The 26212-nt window shown below is 43.0% G+C and overlaps 1 protein-coding gene across 5 annotated transcripts in view; it reads left to right on the top strand.

The window, feature by feature from the left end:
• GRIP1 (glutamate receptor interacting protein 1) overlaps positions 1-26212 on the top strand; it is a 358951-nt gene that overhangs the window by 223821 nt on the left and 108918 nt on the right. For all 5 annotated transcript variants that reach the window (XM_065419595.1, XM_065419580.1, XM_065419588.1 and 2 more), the window contains exons 3-7: positions 4683-4818; positions 5799-5944; positions 10782-10865; positions 11903-11978; positions 13326-13471. In XM_065419595.1, the coding sequence (XP_065275667.1) occupies positions 4683-4818; positions 5799-5944; positions 10782-10865; positions 11903-11978; positions 13326-13471 (588 nt within the window). The remainder of the gene's footprint in view (positions 1-4682; positions 4819-5798; positions 5945-10781; positions 10866-11902; positions 11979-13325; positions 13472-26212) is intronic.

The following is a 26212-nucleotide window of genomic DNA, read 5'->3' as shown; positions in this document are numbered from 1 at the left end:
CTACTTAACATAAACACACTACAGGATCCTGTCTCTTACTTACTAAACCTTAAAACAAAGAACTAAAAAGGGCCCAATTTGTAATGCATATGGGAAACAGAATCCCATAGTCCCAGAGGGTCATTCCTTTCTGCTACTCAAAAAGGGTGGCTGGCAGGATGAAATCAAATCATAATTAATTATCATAGTACAATTATAAAATCCTAGGATGCTCTGTTGGCCCCCTACTTGACCAGACTGTCCCGAGAGGTGTATCAGAGTCTTCATGCGTCCTGCTCAGGACTACTCTCATGTCAAAGCAGCCATCCTAGATGCCTCCAGCATCTCACTAGAAACCTACCGACAGCAGTTCCACCTTGAGAAATTTTTTCCCGTGCGCAGACACGGGCCGTTGCCCAGACTCTGAAGAAACACTGCTGGTGATGGCTCCAGTCAGAGATGTGTACAGGAGACCAGGTGACAGAAAAGCTCATTGTAGAACAATTCACTTAAATCCTTCCAGAGGGGTCGTGCAAGTGGGTGGTAAGACATTGGTCAGAAACTTTGGCCAAGGCAGTGTCATTGGCAGAGATTTACCTGATGTTCCTCGGGCTAGAGTCAGAAACACCAAAAGTCAGTCCTATGAAGCCCCAGTCCCCGCAGAGTACCAATGCCCGAACTCCAACAAAGGTAATTAGGGAGGTTTGGACACCCAACTCTAGTGGAGGGAGGCACAAAGGCGAAGAGAAGAGCCTGGAAGTCCGCCCTCCACTGACCAAGAGGGCTGTGGTTGGCCTGGCTGAACGACCTTATCCAAAGGGATTTCTCCCCTTGAGAGAATCAACAGAGAGACCAATTCCTCCCACTGGGAGCTGTTTTGTATGTGTTCAGCAAGGACATTTCAGAAAGGGCTTCTTATTCATGGACTGTGATTATGGACAGGCCTGGACGGCCGATAACAGGGCTTGGAAGAGGGGCCCTGGGAAGATCTTGGTCCCAGTACAAATGAATGGTGTAGCAGTATATGGTCTGATAAACTCATTCTGTAGTCAGACTTTGGTCTGGGAGAGGCTGCTGAGGACGGGAGGTACAACTGGGAACATAATCTATCTCCAGTGTATCCATGGAGATGTACAATTCTATCCAAAGAGAAGTACAACTGGCCATGCAAGAACATACTGAAATGATGCAGGCTGGATTGGCAAAAGACCTGGCCTACCTGGTCATACTTGGGCACAACTGGAAGTTCTTTGAAGAAGTGGTCAAAGGGTGGTGAGTTGCCCCTGTAAAAAAGGCAGAGCTGAAGCCGGAAGACCCTGGAAGGCAGGGATAGCCCCGGTGGCCAAGAGGGGGCCATAAGAAGGAAGGGGCTTGGAGGACCAACACCCTCGAGTAGGACCATCTTCACGGATAAAGGACCCATTGCCTGAACCCAACTGGGGCCATAAGCATTCGCCGCCACCTTTCAACCTAGATCTGCTGTCCAATGAGGGGGACTTTGTGGAAGAAAGAAGAAATGACCTGACCCTGAGCAGTGTTTATGAGCAACTCGCCCATGCAGGTGGTAAAGCACTAGACCCGCAGCAGTTGAAACAGTGGCCCCATTTTTAACTGATAGGGGAGACGGCATACTGGGCAATGAAGGATCCTAAGACAGGAAAAACAAGAAATTCTGGAAGAGGGTGCTGCATTGGCCCACACAGCTCCATGTGGAGGTCACTTGGGGAGGAAGAAGACTCTTGACAGTGTGAGCATGAGGTTCTGCTGGCCAGGCATCCATGAAGAGGTGTGAGACTATTGTGCTTCATGTCCATAATGTCAGTGGACAGGCCAGAAATAGGTCCCAAAAGCCCTCCTGGTACCACTATCCATTGTGGAAGTACCCTTCAAGAGAACAGGCATAGACGTGTTCGGCCTGTAGAGAAGTCTGCAGCAGGGCACAAATACATTGGTAATCTTGGACTATGCCACCAGATACCCCAAGACCTTCCTATCCAGTCAGGAACGGGAGCTGTCGTTGTTCATGTTAGCAAATCCCCTTGACACCTAAGTCTAAAGGGATAGCTCAGTGGTTTGAGCATTGGCCTGCTAAACCCAGGGTTGTGAGTTCAATCCTTGAGGGGGCCACTTAGGGATCTGCGGCAAAATCGGTACTTGGTCCTGCTAGTGAAGGCAGGGGACTGGACTCGATGACCTTTCAGGGTCCCTTCCAGTTCTATGAGATAGGTATATCTCCATAAAGAAAAGAAAAAAAGACCTTCTCTGCACCATGGGGGCTATATCAGTTTGAAACCATGCCCTGTAGATTTCATGGGGTCACTGTCACCTTTCCAGTGGCTGATGGACAGAGTACTGTGGCCGCATGGGTCGTGTACTGTGGATATCTACATTGACAATATTGTCATCTACAATGAGAGCTGGGCCGAGCACATGGAACACATTGGTGCGGTGTTACGGCTCTCAAGAAGGCACGTTTGATGGTCAACCCAACCAAATGTTGGCTGGCCACCCAAGAAGTCACCTACCCAGGGTATACCATGGTGGGAGGAGGGCAGCTACAAACCCTTGTGGACAAAGTCCAAGCCCTAACGGGTTGCCCCATCCCTTCCACAAAAAAGCAAGTCCAGCATTTGGGGGGATTAGTGGGGTACTAGAGATAGTACATCCCAAACTTCACGACCATTGCTGCCCTTTTGACAGACCTGGTGAAGGATACCACACCAAAAGGGTCCATTGGACCAAAAGCTGTGTCAAGGCATTTAGTACACTACAAGACCAGTTGACCCAGGAGCCACTACTATTCCACCCAGACTTCTCGAAGCCCTTTATTCTCCAAACAGATGCATCCAATGTCAGATTCAGAGTTGTGCTATCTCAAGAATTCAGAGGAGAGGAACATCCTGTTCTCTGTCTCAGCAGCTTTTTCTTTTCACCTCATATTGAACTGGAAGCTGGGGAAGAACAGCAGACAGTAGGAAGTGACCTATGGAGGGTAACTCAGAAGGTATCTGTGGGGACCAGACACTGTTGACCCTCCTTGGGCCCTGGATCACAGCTTGGTGGAGTGAGCGGTCCAGGGCTCCCCTACCACTGCCCACCTCACTGCACTTCTGATTAAAAGAGGGCCTGGACTGCAAGACGTGCCTGCTGGGGGGGTTGGCACTCAGGGTACTAACCACTAAGCTACCTAACCCACTGAGGTCTCTATTATAGCTGATTATGGAAAATAGAACTATAAGTATGTTCAGCCTTAGGCTATGATTCACTGAATTTTCTGAACTCATGTCATTTATTCCACTCTGTAGTTTGACAAATAATAGAATTTTCTTTTCTAATTTCAGTTCCCATATTAGTTGCAAATTTAAAATAAGGCTGGAAGACCTTTCCTTGTCCACATTTGTGCACATCCTTATAAACCACCCCACAAGTGGCCACAATTGCCTGTCTCCTCCTCTCTCTTAAGACTGGAATAGCAGGGGTGTTTACAGGTCAACGATATTGCATTGGCACTGCTCTATAAAGATTCTTACATACTATCCACACAAATGAACACTGTCCTTGGCTCAGGCTAGTACCACCATTAACTTACTTTCTTGGGCACTAAATTCACTTTCAGATTTTATAAAGGGGAAAAAAAGCACAGCAATATTTTGTTCCATGGTGTTTCCTAATGCTAGAAGTATTGATTTACAGGGATTGATTTTTCAGTGCATTTTGAGGAGTCTCAATGACTAATATGATACACTTCATTGTAGATACAGGCCACTACTTTTAAAACACACATTTACAAGTCTGTGTATCTCGAGGCCCTGCCTGTAAATGGGACCCCATTCAACCTCTGATTTTGCATTGGCAATTGTGGGTGCAAAATTGTGCCCAAATAATTATAGTTGAGGCTACCTTTCAAAATCAGGCTTTAGAAGACAAGGCATGCTGTGTGGCATTATTGGACACTTCTGAGCCAGATTCTACCACCCTTACTCACAGGAGTAGCACTTGAGTCTGCAAGTGTCCCATTAATATCAGTCAGACTACTTGTAGAGAAAGGTGTTACTCAATATAAAGCTGACAGAACTGGATCTTAAATTAATAACAGTTAAATAGCATTTAACTAACACCTTTCATCTGTAGATTAAAGTGGAACTCTGTTTATCTTAGAGAGAGAACTGATTGGACCTGATACATTTTATTTCTTCCTGAAATCTTATTATGCCTGATTATTCTGGACATATAGTAATGGCCTCAAAATTAGTCTGGATCCAAAATTCAGTTACATCATTTGCCCGCTATTTATTTTATCCCAGCAATTTGTTATCCAACAAAAGTGTATAATTTAAACCTTGGTTTTAGAAAGAGAAATCAAAGAAAAGAAAGCGATTTGAGAATGTGAAATAGAATACAGAAAAATTACCTTTTATGTAAGCCTTGCCACACTTTGTATTTCTTGGCAGTCTGGAGTATACTAGCCTATTGGTGCCTTTTTTAATAATCTGTTATGGAATATCTACATCAGATTTATCTATACATAGAGCGTTCTAGCCCAAGCCTGTGAATTGTATTATAAAAAGCAGGCAGATATACACATTTTCCCCTATTAAAATACAAAATTACTTCCTTGGGAGGTAGATGAAATAGTTTTTTTAAAAAGCAACATCTGTAATACAATTTAAATTTTAATAACACCAATAATTTTCTTTCAACAGAGGAATTCAAGGGCTCAACAATAGTTGAATTAATGAAAAAAGAAGGCACCACCCTAGGGCTTACGGTATCGGGTGGAATTGACAAGGATGGGAAACCAAGAGTATCTAACCTACGTCAAGGAGGAATCGCTGCTAGGTAACCATATCTGAAGCCACAAAATACATTATAAGATGTGATTGCTTCAAAAAATACATACCGCATCAAAAAGGTCACTAATAAATAAGTGACTACCAGCATCTGTAAGGCAGCACATCAGAGCAGAGAAGCGATATAAGAAACATTTCAATAGTAGTTGAACCGTTGCGTCCCTCAAGGCTGCTCTGATAAAAAGCCAGAAATACTGATGATGCATCATTTCAAGAATAATTTAATTTCTTATAAATGGTTTAAATTTAATGAATTGTTGTCCTTGAATAAAACCTACAAAAACACATTATAATGTCAAGGAAAAAATATAGTTGAAAAGTTCAGATAAGGTGGTATCATAGTTTCAAATGACTGTTGATGACCTGTTTATTAAAGATTTAAATATATATATATCACTGGCCTGCTTCTACAGAGAAAGCGGAACAAGCTGTAACTGGGGAGAGATGCAGCTGGAGAGACCCAGATTAAGGCAAATCATTCCAAGTAACTGAGCAGAACATGTGCCAATGGGCTCTGGCTTACCTGCTGTAGTTGTGATGTTGGCTGTGGAGGCAACAACTTGTCCAGAAAATACTTCTGGCAGTAGCCCAAACAGAGAGAGGTGGCGGGTGGTGTTGGGGGCGGGGGAAGGGGAGGGAGGTTAAAAGAGCACATGAAGGAAGAGAAATCATCCCAGGTATAGCTGAGTACTGTAACTGGCATGGTTATGCAGTCCTGATTTCCTACATCAAAATTTAATACTCTAATACGTCTCTTCTTTGTATATATTTTATGTATTATATTAGATTAAATTCTTGAAATGTCACTCTGCTATTTGGAAAATCAGCACAAGAAGGGTTTTGCTTGTTTGAATTTATTTGTGTGGCAAGATTCATTTTTATCAACACTAAAAATGTAATTGAAAGCAACTCTGCTACTTTGGCAACATGACATACAAGTTTATGGAAGAGAACATGTGTCTGTTGCAGAAGTGACCAGCTGGACGTGGGAGACTACATCAAATCTGTGAATGGAATCAACCTGACAAAATTTCGCCATGACGAGATCATCAGCCTCCTCAAGAATGTTGGCGAGAGGGTTGTTCTAGAAGTGGAGTATGAGCTCCCTCCAGTCTGTAAGTAATGGACAGATAAACTGAAATCATCTTACACACAGAATAACAGAACGGACATTTTCAATAAGAGGTTTTTAAAATGTGTGTTTCTGCTACAGTTATTGCAGAGTACAGAAATGGTCAAATCAAATGAATATGTAGTGTGGGATTTTCAAAATCACCTAAATGGCTGAGGAGCACAAGTCCCGTTGAAAATCAGCTTCCAAATACAGGCAATGTAAACAGTTTATACCTACTCCTTATTCACTATTTCCCCATAACTTTAGGGATGACCATTAACTAAGGATATTGGGAAATACATTTGATATATTCAGAGGCAAGAGAACTATGGAGTAGGGTGGGGGAAGAGAACAGGAACTCAAACCTCCACTTTTGTTTCCTGTTGCCCCTGTACCTCTGTCTTCAGTTCCTCTCCACCTTTTTGTTTTAACAATAAGATATCTCAAGAAGATAATAGTGCCCATTAGTTTTACCAGTACCTCTGCCTTCCTCCTTTTAAGATGCAGTCCCCTTCCATGCATAAAGCCCCACAAAGCCCCCTCTGGTGAATACCTTACCTTTGTGACTTCTGGGGTCATGATTGAGGAGTGACCTGCCCACGCCATAACATCGTCAGGGACTGCCAACTCACTCCTTTCCTCCTCCTGTCCTCTTCAAGTCCAAACCCTCAACAGATTCGTGATAAGGGTTTTCTGGGTGATAGGAGACCTGCCTGCCTCTCAGTGTACAAACATTGCTGTTCTTTGTGTCTCTGCCACCTCACTGACCTCTACCTCAGTCTAAGGCTCAGAGGTACATTAGGTTGCACTGGTATAATAGGCAAACTACAGAAGAGGTAAGAGGGATGATGTGGACCAGACAGTCCCTCCCTAAACAGTTTAGTCATGGGGAAAAGGGTGAGCCTAAGAGTGGGGAAGAGAGCTGGCCAGCATATCACCTACCTTAATGATCTGACGGATGGCGTGGACTGCACTCTCAGCAAGTTTGCAGATGACACTAAACTGGGAGGAGTGGTAGATACGCTGGAGGGTAGGGATAGGATACAGAGGGACATAGACAAATTAGAGGATTGGGCCAAAAGAAACCTGATGAACAGGAGCGGCACCAGGGTTTTTGCCGCCCTAGCGCTCCTCCACAGTAATCAGCGGCAGCTCCTCCTCTGAACCTGCGTTCTCGGCGGCGGGGGTCCTTCACTAGTCACTCACTCCGGGACCCGCCACCGAATTTCCGCCGACAACCCAGAGCGGAAGAAGCCCCTCGCCGCCGAAATTCCGCAGAGGGTGGCGAAATGCCGCCCCCCACATCCTGCCGCCCTAGGCGACCGCCTAGGGTCGCCTAGTGGAAGGGCCGGCCCTGCTGATGAGGTTCAACAAGGACAAGTGCAGAGTCCTGCACTTAGGACGGAAGAATCCCATTCACTGTTACAGACTAGAGACCGAATGGCTAGGAAGCAGTTCTGCACAAAAGGACCTAGGGGTTACAGTGGACGAGAAGCTGGATATGAGTCAACAGTGTGCCCTTGTTGCCAAGAAGGCTAACAGCATTTTGGGCTGTATAAGTAGGGGCATTGCCAGCAGATCGAGAGATGTGATCATTCCCCTCTATTCGTCATTGGTGAGATCTCATCTGGAGTACTGTGTCCAGTTTTGGGCCCCACACTACAAGAAGGATGTGGAAAAATTGGAAAGAATCCAGCGGAGGGCAACAAAAATGATTAGGGTGCTGGAACACATGACTTATGAGGAGAGGCTGAGGGAACTGGGATTGTTTAGTCTGCAGAAGGGAAGAATGAGGGGGGATTTGATAGCTGCTTTCAACTACCTGAAAGGGGGTTCCAAAGAGGATGGATCTAGACTGTTCTCAGTGTTAGCAGACTACAGAACAAGGAATAATGGTCTCAAGTTGCAGTGGGGGAGGTTTAGGTTGGATATTAGAAAAACTTTTTCACTAGGAGGGTGGTGAAGCACTGGAATGGGTTACCTAGGGAGGTGGTGGAATCTCCTTCCTTAGAGGTTTTTAAGGTCAGGCTTGACAAAGCCCTGGCTGGGATGATTTAGTTGGGAATTGGTCCTGCTTTGAGCAGGGGGTTGGACTAGATGACCTCCTGAGGTCCCTTCTAACCCTGATATTCTATGATTCTATGATACCCCCTGAAGACATCAGACCTGGAGGGTTGTTTTAAGCAGACGGGGGGATGTGCTCGGAGCTGTGTGGTTGAGTAGGTGAATGGAGGACCTCAAGCTGTCCAAAATGGACTCCAAGATTCAAGTTCATGTTGACACCCAAAGCTAGCTGACTTTACCTTATTTTGGGCGTTGTTATGAAAAGAAGTACACACAGTCCTACTTAACATCTACCTTCCCTCTTTCCTTAGCCCATCCATCCCCAGTTTTTTTAAGGTTTATGTGTGTGTGAGTGTGAGAGAGAGAGAGAGAGAGAATTAGTGGCAGTTGGGAGGAATCAGGTGGGTAGTGGTAGTTGGAGTTATGGTGAGCTGGAAAGGTGGGGGCTGGAACTGGAGGGACTGGAAGTGGGAAAGGTCTATTCTCACTGATACTGGACAAGAAAAGGAAGGAAGACCTGCAGAACCAGCTTGCTAGGACTTTCCTGCCTAAACAAAGGGTTGCAGCGTACTGGAAGCAGAGCATCCCATTGATCTCTCTACATTCCTGATGCATTATGGTGCCTGAAGGGGCAAGGGTTAATAAAACCCATTGTGTTCTAGCTGCTGGCAATTAACTCTCCTTATGGAATTCTTTGTTTTTATGAACTTTTGGCAACTTCCTTAATGTGCTTTAATGCTTATTGTTGATTAGTGATTGTTGAGGATAACTGAACTTCATGTTCAGAATTAGGATATTTCAATTAATTAAATAAATTAAACAGTGGATGTGGTTATTTTGCTCTCATTTTTTTTCTTTTGCAGCTAACCAAATCTACTTTCTACAGTTTAGGTACTGTTGGTATATGTGCGACTTTGGTCAGTTGAAATATGTGTCTGTCATGCTACATTACAGTGGTAACCATAACCATTCATTTAAGTTTTCAGAATTTCTGACCTTTGTGCAAGTGTAGCTGGTAACGAGACTGAATAATAGCATCCTAGCTATCCCTGTCGACATCCACTGACTATTATATGTACTATGCCTTGTAATATAGTAGGAAGATTTCTGTATATAAGCTTATGCTTTCCAGACCTTGTCATCCCCCCAGCATGCTGAAACTGCACTGCTGGGGGAGATGGGGTAGTTGTGGTTTCAGACTGTGGGGGCACCCGCCAGTGCAGTAGTAATGATGGAGTAAGCATTAATTTACTCACAGAAACCTTGTGATGGGGCAGTGCTGCAGAGTGTAGTAATCCCATTATTCTTGCCCACACCTTCCATTTTGCACAGAACCCAATATGTAGGTGAGGGACCCCTCTCTGTATTTCGTGGATGCACCAACATTTTGTCCCCTCTGTCCACAGAGACCTTTAGTATGGCCTTTATTAACAGCATCCTGACCTTTTAACTATTTACACTGCAGCATTGCTAATTGCAAGTCCAACATGGAACAATGCCATTAAGTACTTTTTTAATTCCTTGTGTGCTCCCTTGTTTGTAAGACCCTGTTAGAAGCTTGCAAATGTTTCTCCTGTTGATTTTTGAGTTTTCTGGAAACAGTGAATTCCCCACTTCTTCCAAAGTTTTTTCTATTAGCAATTAAATGTAAATGGCTTTTTGTTTCTTAACAACAACATCTTCGATTTTCATACAATGGCTTATTGTCCCCAACCATCTTGGTTTGTGCACCAGCCTTTTCAACTGATGTCAGCATGACTCTGGAAACAACTGATTTTGCAGTGTCAAAAAAATAAGCTTAATGTTGGTGAGGTTTGTAGCCTAAAAATCTTGACTCTACCTTTTGAGCAACAAGAGTAAAGGTTCCTGGATTCTGGGTTGAGCAACTGACTCTTTAACTGACCTCGAGCAATTGACTTGACATCTTTGTGCCTCACTGCACACCCGTGGCATGGCACGTAGGGTATGTATAACAACACACCGTAGTGAAAAGCAGGCTGTGTCCATGCTGTGGTTTGTAGCTACACGCATCAATGAAAGGCTCTGTCGGGGATGAGGAAGCGAGGACAGTTTCATCAGTGGGGAACTGCCAGAGCCTTTCAGCTGCCTCTGCCCTGCCAAAGGCTTTCCCTGCTGCTGGAGTCTTTCATTGCAGCGGGGAAAGGCTCTGACAGCTCCCTGCTGCTGGAGCCTTTCTCCGCCACAAGGAACTGCTGTACCCTTTTCCTGCAATAGGGAAGGACTCCTGCAGCGGAGAGGCAACAGGACATTACACTGCAAAAAATAGCAGTGAGCGGGGGGGGGGGCAGATTTTGGGGGGTGGCAGCAGCTGGGAAGCACTGCCTGAGCAAGTAGGGTACATACCTACAGGGTTCAGGCATGTCCTTATCTGCTCGTCTAGGCAGTACCTCCCCATCTACACTGCTATTTATACCTGTGCTAGGTGGGTGTGTAGTGTATGTACTCTACACACTGCCAAAAGGAGTGTGCAATGTAGACATACCTTCAAACACAGAGAGCCCGATCCCTCAGTGGCTGTCAATTGGAATTGCTCTCCATTGAACTCAGTGGGTCTATGCCAATTTATACTAGCTAAAGATCTGATCCACAATGTTCTCAGTAAGAACATGGGTTGTAGTTAAATTACAGCTGTTAAAAACTATTTTTTGTAGTTGAACTCTTCCAAGTGTATGATCAGAAATTCAAGAGCTTGCTTGGAAGCAGTGTAGAGCTATGAGTATAATCAGACAAAGCTTTTCTTTTAAATCTTTCAGCTGTACAAGGATCGGGTGTCATATTTAGAACGGTGGAAGTTACTTTACATAAAGAAGGGAACACTTTTGGGTTTGTAATACGAGGTAAGTTATCCCTAAACATGAATAGTCTGAATTTCTAGACGAGCACAAGCAAAATAACAATAAGTTTTTATGATACTGTGCAATCATATTTCAAGATTTGTTGTCTACAGTTTGTAAATTCTGTGTGATTAATGCATGATTTCTTCTGTACTTAATGAACTGTGTTTATGAACTGGTATAAATTTTTATTTATGGAGCAATAGTAATGAATAGTAATGAATGCCAAGAACATACCTGACTTTGGGTCACACAAGGCCAAATCCTCGTCCCAGTGAAGTAGATGGGAAGTTTGCCATTTGCAATGGGATCAGGGCTCTTAAAGGAGATATCTCATACACTATTTGTATAAGCTAGCTATTAAAATTTGATTTATAGTTTAGTAACATCCCCAGTCTCTATAGTAGAATGAGAGTCTTCACGCTGAATTAGAGAACAGAAAATCTTTATGCAGCTTTTAGACAATGATACTCCTATGGTAAATTGTGGGAGTTTATTAGCTCATAGACTTCAAGGTCAGAAGGGACCATCATGATCATCTAGTCTGTCCTCCTGTACATTGCAGGCCCTGGAACCTGTAACAGAACCCTAACCTCAGGGAAAGTAGTGTCCTGGGTCTTTTTCAATGTGTAGGGTCTCCCAGTGGTCACTGTTGTGCTATTCTAAGAATAGATTTTTCCCTCCCTGGTGCAGCAAAGTATTCAGGATACCTAGTGCTAATGTCCATACAGGCATAAAGAGGGCGTACTGAGAACAAAAAAGGGGAATGAATTTGTGGGGGGGTTTAAGAAATGAATATCCCCATTTAACAAATCCTATTCTAAAGGAGCAGTAGAGTAGAAATCCCCTCTATTATAAACTAGCATAGCATTACTCCACATGTACAGCCATGTAGGTGTATTTTAGTGACTTAATGGTTCTTGCTTTTCTAACCAGTCTGTAAGTGTGCATGCTGCAAGCCTTTGGAATTGCATTTTGGAAATGAGTTTTCATTTAAAAAAAAAAAAGGGAGTACAAGGGTGTTTTATTCCCTTTTCTAGGTGGAGCACATGATGACAGAAATAAATCTCGTCCTGTTGTAATAACATGTGTTAGACCTGGAGGGCCTGCTGACAGGTACAATTCATTTTCCTCTGTAGCGAGAGAAAGAGAGAAAGGTTAGGTTGTCTGGGACAGAAGTTAAGACAGACATCTGTGAAGTACAATAGACACGTTCAAACCCAATCCTTTGAAATTAAAAAATTATGCATTTCATTGTAATAACAATAGGCAACCATAGGAGGTTGGTGCATGATGACATAGCATGAATTTTAATTAAGAGACTAAGCTGCTTGATTCAGAATTGCCTGTCACACACTTAAAATATATATATATATATATATATACAGAGAGAGAGAGAGAGGAATTAAAAATCCTATGATGGGATTATCGCATGCTCTTCACAGCTTTCAAACAACCTTTTGATGCACAGTGCAACCTTAATGTACAGTTTAATTCCATACTGTATTTTGAAATGTATTTCTCTTGCACTACAGAAACAAATGATCTAGATGTATATTATATTTTTTTCTGGGAAAATATTAGAGCCAATCCTGACCTGAGTTATTGCTCAGTCCTTTCTCAGGCTTAACTCCCACTCAATCAGTCCTGAGTAAGGAGTTTAGGATGTGGCCCTATTAGCATATTTTCTCTCTCTCTCTCTCTTTGTATATACATATATATAAATCTCATGTCTGTAAAAAAAAGAAGAAAAAAGCTATTTTGATAAGTGATTCTATATGTCAATTACATTTTCAGAAATGGCATTGGTGTCCTTAAAACATTAAAGGAACTAAACGCACAGTTTCTTTAAAGGATGCTGAGTTCTCTGGCTTCTGCTCAGGAATTTTGTCTCTGGTTAAAATTAATAGATAACAAATGTTCAAGAGATCCTTTGTCTTTTTTTTTTCTGTTTCCCTTCCTCCCTGCCCTTTTCTCTGAGACCTGGGTTAAGAATAATTCAGGATATGTTATGATATATACCTTGGAGAGAGGATGGCATTGCTAGCCAATTTTCTTTCAGATAGCAGGTGGGGAAGAAGAGAGCTGTCCAAATGGGTTGAGGGATGTAAATCAGGAGGTGATCCCGTACAGTTAGCAATCTGCTTTTTCATCTGTGTGTGTGTGAGAGAGAGAGAGAGAGAGAGCGCATATATTGTAACAAAACCAATACCTAATAGCAGTCCACTGTGACTTGATTATTTAGTGATGGGTAGTTTTTCCCATCACTGATTTTCCGATTAAAGCAATTTCCTTTTCACAATGGCCCCTGAACGTTTTTACTGTCAAAGTAAATGTTAAGAGTAAAGTCAAGTGGGATAGATGTCAGGAAGGGCGTGAGTGAATCGCTTTGCATAAGTGGCTATTATCTCCAAACCACATGCTATTAAATTAATAAGGACTGTTCCTTTAATTTCTCTTCAGAGAGGGCACAATCAAACCTGGTGACAGGTTGCTGAGTGTTGATGGAATTCGACTCCTTGGAACGTCACATGCTGAAGCCATGAGTATTCTGAAACAGTGTGGACAGGAAGCGACTCTGCTGATAGAATATGACGTCTCAGTAATGGGTACGTTGAAATGCTGAGCTTTAGTTCTGGCAGCCATCAGTGACATTTTACTATCCATCCCTGATAAGCTACTTCAAAATTGATTATGACTTGATTATATTGATTATACTTCAGATATTCCCATCAGCACCTTCTCATTAATATTTTTCGGTTTATGGAGAGGTGAGCAGTATTGTAATTTAGAGTCTTGATATTTCATGGTTTGTAGAGTGACACCATACTGTGGATCCTAGCAAAGGAACTCTCTCAGTGACTACCTTATGTTTGTACAAAGTAGATAAAGGTGTGCAAGCATTTCTATCCAGATTGCACAAATGGGAGGTTTACTTGCTGTAGCAGGAGTCCTTCTTTTATTTTGCCAGTGTAGCTGCCAACACAATGGCAAAAGCCATGCAACCATCAATATCCTGAAACGGCAAAGAAGGTGTGTGTGAGAGCAGAAGGAGGTAGGAAGGAGATAAACTGTGAGATGCAAAATGAGCTTGAATTTTGATACAGGATGCAATGTGAATCCAGTGAAGATATTTGATGAGGGGCTGAACATGGCCAGAATCTGAGACAGAGTAGATGTTTTTTTACAGCAGAGTTTTGAATAGATGTTTCATTTGCTTTTGGAGAGACATTCCATCACCCTCGTTTGTATCACTTCTATTGAAGGCTCTTGATGATGGGGAACTTGCCTTTTTATATCAGCATATGTTTGTACGGCACTGTGCACACCTATGACACTGCAGAAATACTAATATATCGATTTTCTGCCTTTATACAGTACAGAGAAATTTGACTAAACTTGCCCCAGGCCTCCCCCTGCCATTACATCCCTGGCTGGTTAAGGCATATTCTGAAACATGCTGTGCACATCACAAGGCACAGGATCAACAGCAGCAATAGGCAGGAAAGGCAATCAGTTGAACTGAAGCATCTCCACTCTTTTTGGGAGCCTTTCATCATTCATTCCTTCTCAGCTGCCTAGTTCGATTCCTGCCTGGCAGGAAAGTGACCTCTTTGAATTTTGCCACATAGCATGGATTCAAATGCCCAGACTTTGGAAAAGATTGACATTTAGAAATAAAACTTCAGACAGGTGTTTATCTTAGAACAGCTCTCTTGCTTCTGGAAGTAATTTTTCGTCACATAGCATATACTCTCGTTTATTCATTCCCTCCCCACACTATTAGCAAAGCAGCGGTGGCCTTGGATAGTTTCTGCTGGAGATCCATAATGGCCCCACAGCCAGAAAGGAGATGGTAGCTCAGCCATTTGGGTGGAGAACTTCTCTGGAGAAAACATGAATGCAGATGATGTTGAGGCCATAGAGGACTCTCAGCGATCGGGTGTTTCCAAGCGTCTGCCATTTCACCTTTGGTGCTTGTCTGGATGAATCAGTGCTATCTGGCATCACATTTGAAACCAGATTCATTTTGTTCTCCACCTAAAAATAATCATTTAAAAATACTCGGGAATGCTCTGTGGGCCTTATCCAGAGCTAATTGAAGTCAGTGGAAAGACTCCCATTGATTTCAGTGGGCTTTGGGTCAAGACCTAAGCCTCCAGCTGGGACCTCATTTCAGAGGATGTGCCCTCTCCCCACCCCTCTGTGTACTGGACAGGACCAGCTTCCACTCCAGAGAGGATTTCCTCTGAAATTTCCACAGGCTTGGTAGAGGATAAGACTGGACTGAGACCGAATGTTCTCCTGGCTCCAGGCATCTCCAGCTGGCCATGCTCACAATACAATGAGTCCTGACCACATACTGGCTGTGCAGAGTGCCTTGTCAGCCCCGAGAGGTGAATAGAACGATGGCTCTTTGGCTTCTCCTGCACCCTCTCCACCACCACCACCACCACCATCACATACTTCGCAGTCAGAGTAGGATGGCATTGCACTGTCAGTTAGTACACTAGAACCTCAGAGTTATAAACACCAGAGTTATGAACTGACCGGCAACCACACACCTCATTTGGAACCGGAAGTATGCAGTCAGGCAGCAGAGACAAAAAAACAAATACTGTACAGAACAGTACTGTGTTAAATGTAAACTACTAAAAAAATAAAGGGAAAGTTTAAAAAAAAAAGATTTGACAGGGTAAGGAAACTGTTTCTGTGCTTGTTTCATTTAAATTGAGATGGTTAAAAGAAGCATTTTTCTTCTGCCTCATAAAGTTTCAAAGCTGTATTAAGTCAGTGTTCAGTTGTAAACTTTTGAAAGAACAACCAGAATGTTTTGTTCAGAGTTACAAACGTTTCAGAGTTATGAACAACCTCCAATCCCGAGGTGTTCGTAACTCTGAGGTTCTACTATATTACACTTGCACCTTTGGCGAATCACTTCACCTCTCTAGCTTGTGTACACTGCACACTAAGCCCAGGCTCTGACTCAGGTTTGAGCCCAAACCCCTCTTCCATCCACACACAAATCAGTCTGAAGTGAGTCCTAGGACCCTGCTGGGGAAGTAAATCGGAGCCTGAGTCCCCCTGTCATTTGGCAGTGTGGATGCAGCTCAAACCTGAGAGCTGAGTCAGAAGGTCTGTGTACTCCAGTATGGCTATGTTAGCATGGCTGCGAGACCCAGACCCAGCAATTGTAAGCCCAGGCTTACAGTGCAGTGTGGATGCTCAAGCATGGGCTTGGAAACACTGAGTTCACAAGCTCGAGTCCCATTGACCTGGGTTTACAATTGTCGGAGAAAAACAGAGTTCTCACTCTCAGGTTGGGGGCAGCAAGTCAGATACTTTATTATCTCTAGCAATTGCGTGGAGGGAGAGAGCAAAACAGGTCTCTCCCCAGACAATTACAGCAAGCATTTATACCTTTTGTTACAAACAATAATGGGCAACAGCTGCATTTTGTTTATACATAGGTCATCCTGATATCTTATTTTTCTCACCAATTTAAACTATAGCCTACATTCCATACTTATCTAACTCAAGGTCGCAACAACTTCTCACACAGTTCTTTCCCACTCGCCTCACACAATCCTCGCTTCTACAAATCTCGCGTTATTAGGGTTACAACTAGCCTGACTCTTGCTCACATAAGAGTATGAAATCCCCTTCAAATCCCTGTCAGTTCTTTCTCTACTTCCACACAATGCAGTATAGACATACTATCTGTGCCTCTCTTCCCCCCCCACCACCCTGCCCTTTGTCAGTTTAAATTGTTAACAGCATAGGGCAGGGACTGCCTCTTCCTGTCTGTCTGCACGTAGCCTAACACAATGGGGCCCTGATCTGAGTTGGGGCTCTAAGCACTAGTGTAATACCAATAATGGTAATAGCATTCCTTGCCTGTTGATCAGACCATGTCACTTTCTTCTTGAAGGCCCTCCAGCTGCATTGAACTTTATGGGACTATGCATTGCTCAAAGTTACTCACATGATTAAGTGCCTTGCTGAGTTGTGCAAAGAAGCTTGTCAACCTACCAACATGAAAGGGATACTATCTGCTTGTTGCTTCTTTGGAAATGTGTCTTGTTTAAAAGACTGATTCATGGAGGACATTAGGATATAGTTTCTAGAGGACTTTGAAATACACCTCTACCTTGATATAACGCTGTCCTCGGGAGCCAAAAAATCTTACCGCGTTATTGGTGAAACTGTGTTATATCGGGTGGCGTTATATTGAGGTAGCGGTGTAATAAAAATAAGAAATAATAGATTAATCTCTGAAAATGATAAGAAAATGTGTTCTACAGTGACAGCTTGAGGAAAACTCTCTTTACAGTGAATTCGGAGCATAGAAATGTTCTGAAGGAGTAGAGATGGCAATCTGCCAGGTGTCTTTCCTTTCCCAAAACCGTCTCATTCTGTTTTGATGATGAAAGAAGATGGTTGCTCATATGCCCTAGAAGATTTAGGGGAGATTACAAATATTTCTGATTTTGTGAAAAATAAATAATTCTGCAAGTCCATGTGTGTCTGGACTAGATTTTCTAGTATGAAAATCTCACACTAAATTTAGTATCTTGCAGAGATAGTATAAACTGCATGGGCTTTATGGCTTTTTTATTTTTCATGGTAGTCCTTAAATTAAGCCATTGACGGGAGATTAACTGCACTTTCTTATCAATGAGTGATTTAAAAATCTCTTCAGGAAGAGGAAAACATATGAGTCAAGTCAATTGGCTTTGTGAGATAATACACAGGGGACATTTTTCCCCAGAGATATCTACAGTGAATATTCTTGTCCTGCACTGGAATGTATCTATTTCTGGAGGACATGGTATAGGGTAGAAGAACAATCTCTACATGGAGAATTACTGCATTAGATTGAAGTAAGTCCTCAAATTGTTCAAGCTAGAAATATTGTACTGTAGTTTGCCAAGTGAGTTTCATAATGGCTTACTTTAGATAGTGGATGAGCACTAAATTACTCTTTCCCAAGAAAACAAATCTGGAGCTCAGGTTTTCTTCAAGGAGAAGCTGGATTTCAGAGATCTTTTCGGCACAGATGAGAAATCCTGTAAAAGTGTGACTGTCGCCACAAAACAAGATATTGACACAAGTTCAAAATTAAGAATCCCTCTGTCCCCGTCCAAGAGGAGGAATAAAAGTTTATTAATAGATTTCTTAATGAGCAGAATAGGGAAGGTACTCTTCAGGCTTTTCAAGAACATCTGATTCCCATAATTCTAATTACTATATTTACTCTGAAAGTTGTTGAAATATTTCTGAAAAGTTTGAAGAAAATTCATCAATCTGCTTATATTTCAGGACATGAAAATAGTACCATGATTTAGAATTTTGACCTCTATCTAACATTTTTGTGCAACTCTAACTTAAATATAGCTTATTGTTGCCCCTTCAAGCTGTCTACCTTGTTACATCTCCTTGACAATTCCTGCATAGGGAATCTTTGTAGTAAAGAGGTTGTAATTAAGCAAAAATATTATCAATTGTTAGGTTATAGTGTCTGAATGAGCATTAGGTGGCTGGCTACAGCTGTGAGAGAACATAAAGATCCTTCTATTATCTACCTCTGTAATAGAGGCTTCCTCTTAGCTAAAGTAGTAGGGACCTGTATTCTTGTTTTTAGAACTAAAGGAACAGGATTCTAATCCTGGCTTGCATATTTGACTTGTTTGTCTAGCAATTACAGTACTTATTTGTTTGTCGCAATAGTTTCATTGAACAGTGGGAAGCAACAATTGTTTCCTGCAAAATGACAATGAAATTGGCCAAGCTGATCTTGAGTTCTAGGTCTTTAAAAATCACTCTGACTATAGAGCCACTGAGTAGCAGCTGCTTTGCCAGAGCTGCACCCAAGGTTCTGAGATGAACATGATGGTTACTCCCTTATATAACTTTACACAGGGGAAAGTACTCATGTGCTTGTTTTCTGGAAAGTTTGAAGACAATTACTCATAATATTTTAAAGTTACCAATGCTTTACAATTACACTTTTTAAAATATTCTATCAAGTGTCTTACCTACTGGGTCACTTTAGCTAAAAAATTTGGTGCATAGAATACTTAAAGAGCAATCACAATTTTTAAAGGATACATTACAAAAATCTGCCTTATTATTTAGTAACTCTTTATAAAGACTTACTAAGGACCCACCTGGCAGAAAAGGCACTGTCTAGCATCTGCATGGTCCAAGATGTGGTGTAATCTATACAATCTGATGAGCACTTTTAAAAACCTGTGCAGGGCAAGATGTGGAGAAGAAAAAGGAATCCTGGGGATTGCTCTTAAGCGTCACAGAGCATCATAAAGCAAAGGATCTGGAGTCCTGAGGAACTTTTAGAGCCCCCAAATTCAACAGATTAAGGGGAAGCCAAAGGAGCTGGGGACTCTGCAAAGCTTTGCAGCAATGGGAGGAGCCAGGACCCTTGCAAAGGTTATGAATTCAGCGAGATACTGTGAGCTAGGGGAAGCCAAGGACCGGTGCAGCTCCTATACTCTGCATTGGCCCCCCTGTTTTGTTAACAACTTAAAGTTAACAAAGTTTTAGTCTATTAAAATACTTTGGCATGACGGATGGCCAGGGATCTGGCATTTGAAAGAGACTGCTAATAGCCGCACTGTGAAAAGGTCTGGATCCCACGGTACTCTAAATGCGAATTATCTGATCCTTTAAAATACATTATCTCTCATATGTCCCTTCAGGAGCAGACTCTCTATGTGTGTCAAATTTATACTGAAAACTACTGTTATTGTCATAGTAGCCTTAGCTGAAATATTAATCTGCCTGGTATATCATTCCACACTGAAAAAGGTCCCCCTACATTCAAAGAACACTATTAAGTTTGCAAAGTCAAGCACATAAAAGTTAGGAAATGCCACTGCTAAGGTTGCCTGTTGTCCCGGTCTCTCTCACCAGGTTCTTCATCCAGTCTCAGAGTTCAACCCATGGCTCCTTGTCCCAGTCTGTTTGACCAACCAGCCCCAGTCTCTCCCCTCAACTCCCAGTCTCCACCCCCAGGTTCCAGTGCAAGTCCCAGTCTCCTACCCACCCCAGCTACCAGTCCCGGTTTCCCTCTCCCACTCCCTGCTGGCTTCCAATCCCAGTCTTCCCTCCACCCCAAGGATCCTTGTTTAAATCTGCTCCCACCTCTATTCCCACTGGAAGGTCTGGCTCTTCTCTCCTCCACATGCAAATCAGGCAGCTTCCTCCTTATTGCCTGAGCCCGGCAGGGGGCGGGGTGTCATTGAGGGTATATCTACACAGGAATAAAAGACCCGTGGCATGGCCATGGCTGACTAAGGTCAGCTGACTTGGGCTTGTGGGACTCAGGATGTGGGGCTAAAAATTGTGGTGTGGACATTTGGGCTTGGGCTGGAGCCCAAGCTCTGGGACCTTCCACCCCCACAGGGTCCCGGAGCTCAGGCTCCAGCCCGAGCCCAAACATCTACATAGCAATTTTTCAGCCCTAGAGCCTGAGCCCCACGAGATGCGGGCCAGCTGCAGGTTTTTTATCCCTGTGTAGGCAGACCCTGAAAGCACAGGAGACAGGTTCCCTGCTCTTAGTTCAAGTGCCAGGATCAGGATCTGGCATGGCCCACAGCAGCCCAGAGGTGCAGTTGCAGGGAAAGTCTTGCTCAGCATCGGGATGGAGCATCCCCAGTGCAGACAGAATCTTTGGAGAATTTAGGTGCTAGAAGCTAAGAAGTCTCTAGTGGGCATGTGCAAATTGCAATTTTTCAAGGACTTACAACTTGTCCACATTCAGGCAGTTTTCATGAGGATGGCCAAACAGACGTCCCTGACACAAAGGCAACTCCTTGCCAAATTTCAAGTCTCTGCTCAAAGACATGGGGGTGCTAGAGATTTTCAATATAAAGGCTGACAAAACTTTTGAAAATGGGCAGAACAATGTATTTTCCCCTAGACTCGTTCTCAGAAATGGCTGAATTGTTTTAGCTGAAGTTTTCAAAAGTGACAATTAATAAATAACGGCCTGAGGCAGACATCTGGCATGGAAAATTTCAACCCTAATGGTTAGTTTGGCAAAGTTATAAACAACAGAAAACAGGGTCTTATAGTGGGACGTGTCAGGCAACCTTAGTAATAGATGGCGTTACAAACCCCATGTGTTGTACTGGATCTGCTAAATTCACTTGGCTTTCTTGTTTGTTGTCTACTTTTGTTTGTTGTTATAATTTGTTATCCATGTCTGTGAGTAGAAGATTACGGAAAAATGGGGAGAAATCTTTATTTTTTACACTTATGGAATTTTTTTTCTTTACAAAACTTCATGATTGTCCCTGAAGAGACGTAAAAAGAGTTCAGTGGTATCTTATAGCTTACAAATGACTCTAACAGGCCCAATTAACATTTCTCTCTAGAACTTTGGAAACCAAAGGCTCATTAAAGCCACTTCATGAACATTGTTCTGTATGAGAGAAAAACTATAAAGGTGAAATGAAATTTTATTATTACAGAATAAGTAAAAATAAAATTTCATTATCTGAAATAATAAGAGAGAAGAGGGATTCATTCTATTCAGAGAACCATTTATAATAAAAAAATGTTGTTCTGTGCTATACTTTCTGTTAATTTGGACACAGAGAAGTGAAGACATCTGCTTTCAAAGATTCATTAAGAAGTTAGAACCTGTACTATCTAGTGCTGATGTAAATATTGTCTGATTTTTTGAGAATTCAATATAAGTAGCATTTTTTCATGCAGGGCATCTATCTGTGTGGAGGACTGATAGTATGTCCTCCCATGTCCTCTGAAGAGAGCTGGTCTGACTTTTTGGGTGCCAATTAAAGTTTCTGTATCCCTCAATGAGATGCAGGCAGTGTAAGCTGCCCCTATCTGTGAAACAGCTGCCCTCTGCCTCTCTCGTTACTAAAGAAATAACGGTTTTGGATAACTTCTCTCATTTTCATTTAATTTTCATTTCACTCTTGGGAAAAGCTTTTCTGAGCACAGTATCTCACCTGCTATCCTCCCTACAACCAGTTGGCCCTTGAGGTATCAGCACCTAGGCCTCTGAAGAGCTACATCAGTGCTAATGTGGCTTTGCCAGACTACCATTTTTATTATGCTGCTTTCTCTCAAGTATTCTGCAGCAGTGTAGCTTAGTTTCACCTGCCAGCTACACACATTGAGGCAGGGTAACTAACGGTAATTAAAACTCAAACCCTGCTCTTTATATGAAGATTGAATTCAGGGTTCTGGGTCTGTCTTTGAAAAGTGCTTGTACAAAGCACTAGAAGAAAAGCCGAGCCTAGCCCAACCTGTGCCTCTCAGATCTCGCAAGTCTCTGAGGTATCCATTGTTTATATGTGTGTAACTCTTTAACTGTGTCCTGTGGTCATGCCATGAGTGGGGGGGGGAAACCCCAATGTGTCTCTATAAAGCAGTTTAATCTAACCTGGGACCACAATGACTGAAATGCTTTAATCCTAATAATAGGTTGTTGCATAGTATCACAACAAGGCAAAGTTAAAATTGTTTGGGTGCCCTAACTGTGCATTTCCAAACCCTAGGATGTTTGGATTTCTCTTCGGTTTAACCTTTACTCTGAATTTCCTGGGTTTATATGCACTCTCAATCTTAACTCAATTTTAACACAGTTTTTGTATGGGATCTATAAAATGGATGGGTATGTAGTTATCTCAAGTTTGTTAATTTCAACTCATTTTCTTTGTTGTCGTTCGACTGCTTGCCTACTTCTCAGCAGTCTTCCTATTTGGTGGATGTCCCATATGAGAGTGTGGACATATTTGTACTGTTTATTTTCTCATACGTAGAAATCCACCAACCTGGATGAAACCATCCACCTCTAAAAATGAAGAGCATGCATTCTGTTTGGTTGGTGTTAGCATTATATCTGCTAACTTTTAAGCCTTTTAGAATAGGCATGGAATTGCTGCCTGCTTCCAGCTGGTATATGCGAGCAATCCTCCAGCCTGAGGAATGTTTTCTACAAGGAATTTACCTTACTGGTTAGAGAAAAATGTCCTCTTTCCATATCTTTTATTAAGTATAATTGTGGGGAAAGGATTAATGAAATGTCATAGAATCATAGAATATCTGGATTGGAAGGGACCTCAGGAGGTCATCTAGTCCAACCCTCTGCTCAAAGCAGGACCAATCCCCAACTAAATCATCCCAGCCAGGGCTTTGTCAAGCCTGACCTTAAAAACCTCTGAGGAAGGAGATTCCACCACCTCCCTAGGTAACCCATTCCAGTGCTTCACCACCCTCCTAGTGAAAAAGTTTTTCCTAATATCCAGCCTAAACCGGCCCCACTGCAACTTGAGACCATTACTCCTTGTTTTGTCAACTGCTACTACCGAGAACAGTCTAGATCCATCCTCTTTGGAACCCCGTTTCAGGTAGTTGAAAGCAGCTATGAAATCCCCCCTCATTCTTCTCTTCTGCAGACTAAACAATCCCAGTTCCCTCAGCCTCTCCTCATAAGTCATGTGCTCCAGCCCCCTAACCATTTTTGTTGCCTTCCACTGGACTCTTTCCAATTTTTCTGCATCATTCTTGTAGTGTGGGGCCCAAAACTGGACACAGTACTCCAGATGAGGCCGCACCAATGTCAAATAGAGGGGAATGATCACGTCCCTCGATCTGCTGGCAATGCCCCTACTTATACAGCCCAAAATGCCATTAGCCTTCTTGGCAACAAGGGCACACTGTTGACTCATATCCAGCTTCTCGTCCACTGTAACCCCTAGGTCCTTTTCTGCAGAAACGCTGCCTAGCCATTCGGTCCCTAGTCTGTAGCAGTGCATGGGATTCTTCTGACCTAAGTGCAGGACTTGTTGAACCTCATCAGATTTCTTTTGGCCCAATCCTCTAATTTGTCTAGGTCCCTCTGTATCCTATCCCTACGCTCCAGCGTATCTACCACTCCTCCCAGTTTACTGTCATCTGCAAACTTGCTGAGGGTGCAGTCCATGCCATCCTCCAGATCATTGATGAAGATATTGAACAAAACCGGCCCCGGGACCGACCCTTGGGGCACTCCGCTTGATACCGGCTGCCAACTAAACATGGAGCCATTGATCACTACCAGTTGAGCCCGATGATCTAGCCAGCTTTCTATCCACCTTATAGTCCATTCATCCAGCCCATACTTCTTTAACTTGCCGGCAAGAATACTGTGGGAGACCGTATCAAAAGCTTTGCTAAAGTCAAGGAATAACACATCCACTGCTTTCCCCTCATCCACAGAGCCATTTATCTCGTCATAGAAGGCAATTAGGTTAGTCAGGCATGACTTACCCTTGGTGAATCCATGCTGATTGTTCCTGATCACTTTCCTCTCCTCTAAGTGCTTCAGAATTGATTCCTTGAGGATCTGTTCCATGATTTTTCCAGGGACTGAGGTGAGGCTGACTGGCCTGTAGTTCCCTGGATCCTCCTTCTTCCCTTTTTTAAAGATGGGCACTTCATTAGCCTTTTTCCAGTCATCCGGGATCTCCCCCGATCGCCATGAATTTTCAAAGATAATGGCCAATGGCTCTGCAATCACATCTGCCAACTCCTTTAGCATCCTCGGATGCAGGGCCGGCGCAACCCATTAGGTGATCTAGGCGGTCGCCTAGGGCGCTACAATTTGGGGGGGGGGTGACCACGGCGGTATTTTGGCGGCGGGACCTTCCGCCGCGTCTGTGGGGGGCGGCATTTCGGGGCGGGACCTTCCGCCGCCTAGGGCGGCAGAAAAGCTGGCGGCGCTCCTGCTCAGATGCAGCGCATCCGGCCCCATGGACTTGTGCTTGTCCAGCTTTTCTAAATAGTCCCAAACCACTTCTTTCTCCACAGAGGGCTGGTCACCTCCTCCCCATGCTGTGCTGCCCAGTGCAGTAGTCTGGGAGCTGACCTTGTTCGTGAAGACAGGCAAAAAAAGCATTGGGTACATTAGCTTTTTCCACATCCTCTGTCACTAGGTTGCCTCCCTCATTCAGTAAGGGGCCCACACTTTCCTTGACTTTCTTCTTGTCACCTTGAATGAAAACTATCCTGATGTACTGGGCAGGGGGGGGGAAGAGCTGTAGGAAAGAGGACTGAAGTCCCAACCATATGCACATACCTAAACCTCAGTGGAGATTAAACAAATGTTCATTCTTTAGGATGGCTCATCTGTTACTTATTGAGTTGGATAAAACCAAACTAATTGGCATAATAAGTCCTCTCAGTTTATATGAGTCTGAAAAAGAATTGAGCAAGGCAGATGAAGTGCTTAAATTCAGGGCAAAAATGTCATGATGTCACAAAGGCAGGCTGATAATTAAGCATCTCAAAGATTAAAGAAATGTCTCAACATGGCATACAGTTCAGTGCAGGAGAAACTCTATAATCAGAAAAATCCAATTAAAAAATGTCAGCCACTGGAGCTGGCTTAGTGATGCTGCAGCAAACCAGGAGACCAAGGACTAAGGATGAAATAGAATAACTGAGAGGCTGAACTTGGAGACAATAGGCTAAATTCTGATTTACATTATACCAGTCTAAGGCACTGATTAGGCAAAGTATTTAAGCAGGTGCTTAAGTGCTCTACTGAACAGGGATGAATTTAAGCAGGAGCTTACTGATAAATATGTTTTTAATGACTTTGCCTAAATCTGGAATAACTCAATTGAAGCTGTTCTGGAATAAAATTGATATGAGATCAGAATCAGACCCAGTGAGGTTTCACAGGTTTTAGAATTTGGCCTATGGAAACTGTATATTCTCAGTAAGGAAAGCACTCAGATTTGACTTTCAGATCCCAGGCTGAGTTTGCAGGCTTGACAGTTGGGAAGGGGGACCCTCTTTTTACTTGTGAGCTGAACAAATTGGATCTGGAAATCATGGAGACACACTAATATAGAACTGCACAATGCCTTCTTGTACAGTGCCACTTTCGAATTGCACTTCAAAGGTCTTGACTCAACAATGTAATAAACAGAATATTCAAACAATGATTAGTTGTGTTCTGTATGCATTTTTAAAATTCAAATTAAACTTAACTAAAACAACCCCACATGTAAGTTAATATAAACCTTAGGAACCTATCATATGTTTAGGATTTTCCACACCGTGACCCAGGGACCTCTTGGTGCCAACTGAAAGCAGCTATAGGAGGTGCATAGGATTTTACAGGGATCCCCTGGGTCAAATATCTGCATGATAGTTCACCAAAGAGTGGCATGTGAGGTCTCTACTGAGAGCTAGTAGCCCACTGGTCATCATAGTCATTACAAAATATATGTTCGGATAATAATTAAGGAGTTACATTTTTAAGGTCTTGGAGTTAAGGCAGATCACCAAGAGGTGACACACCTTGG

This window comes from Emys orbicularis, chromosome 1 (genome assembly GCF_028017835.1).
Source record: "Emys orbicularis isolate rEmyOrb1 chromosome 1, rEmyOrb1.hap1, whole genome shotgun sequence".
Classification (NCBI taxonomy): domain Eukaryota; kingdom Metazoa; phylum Chordata; order Testudines; family Emydidae; genus Emys; species Emys orbicularis.
Note: the sequence above shows the minus strand (reverse complement) of the source record. Positions and strands in the feature narration are given on the sequence as shown.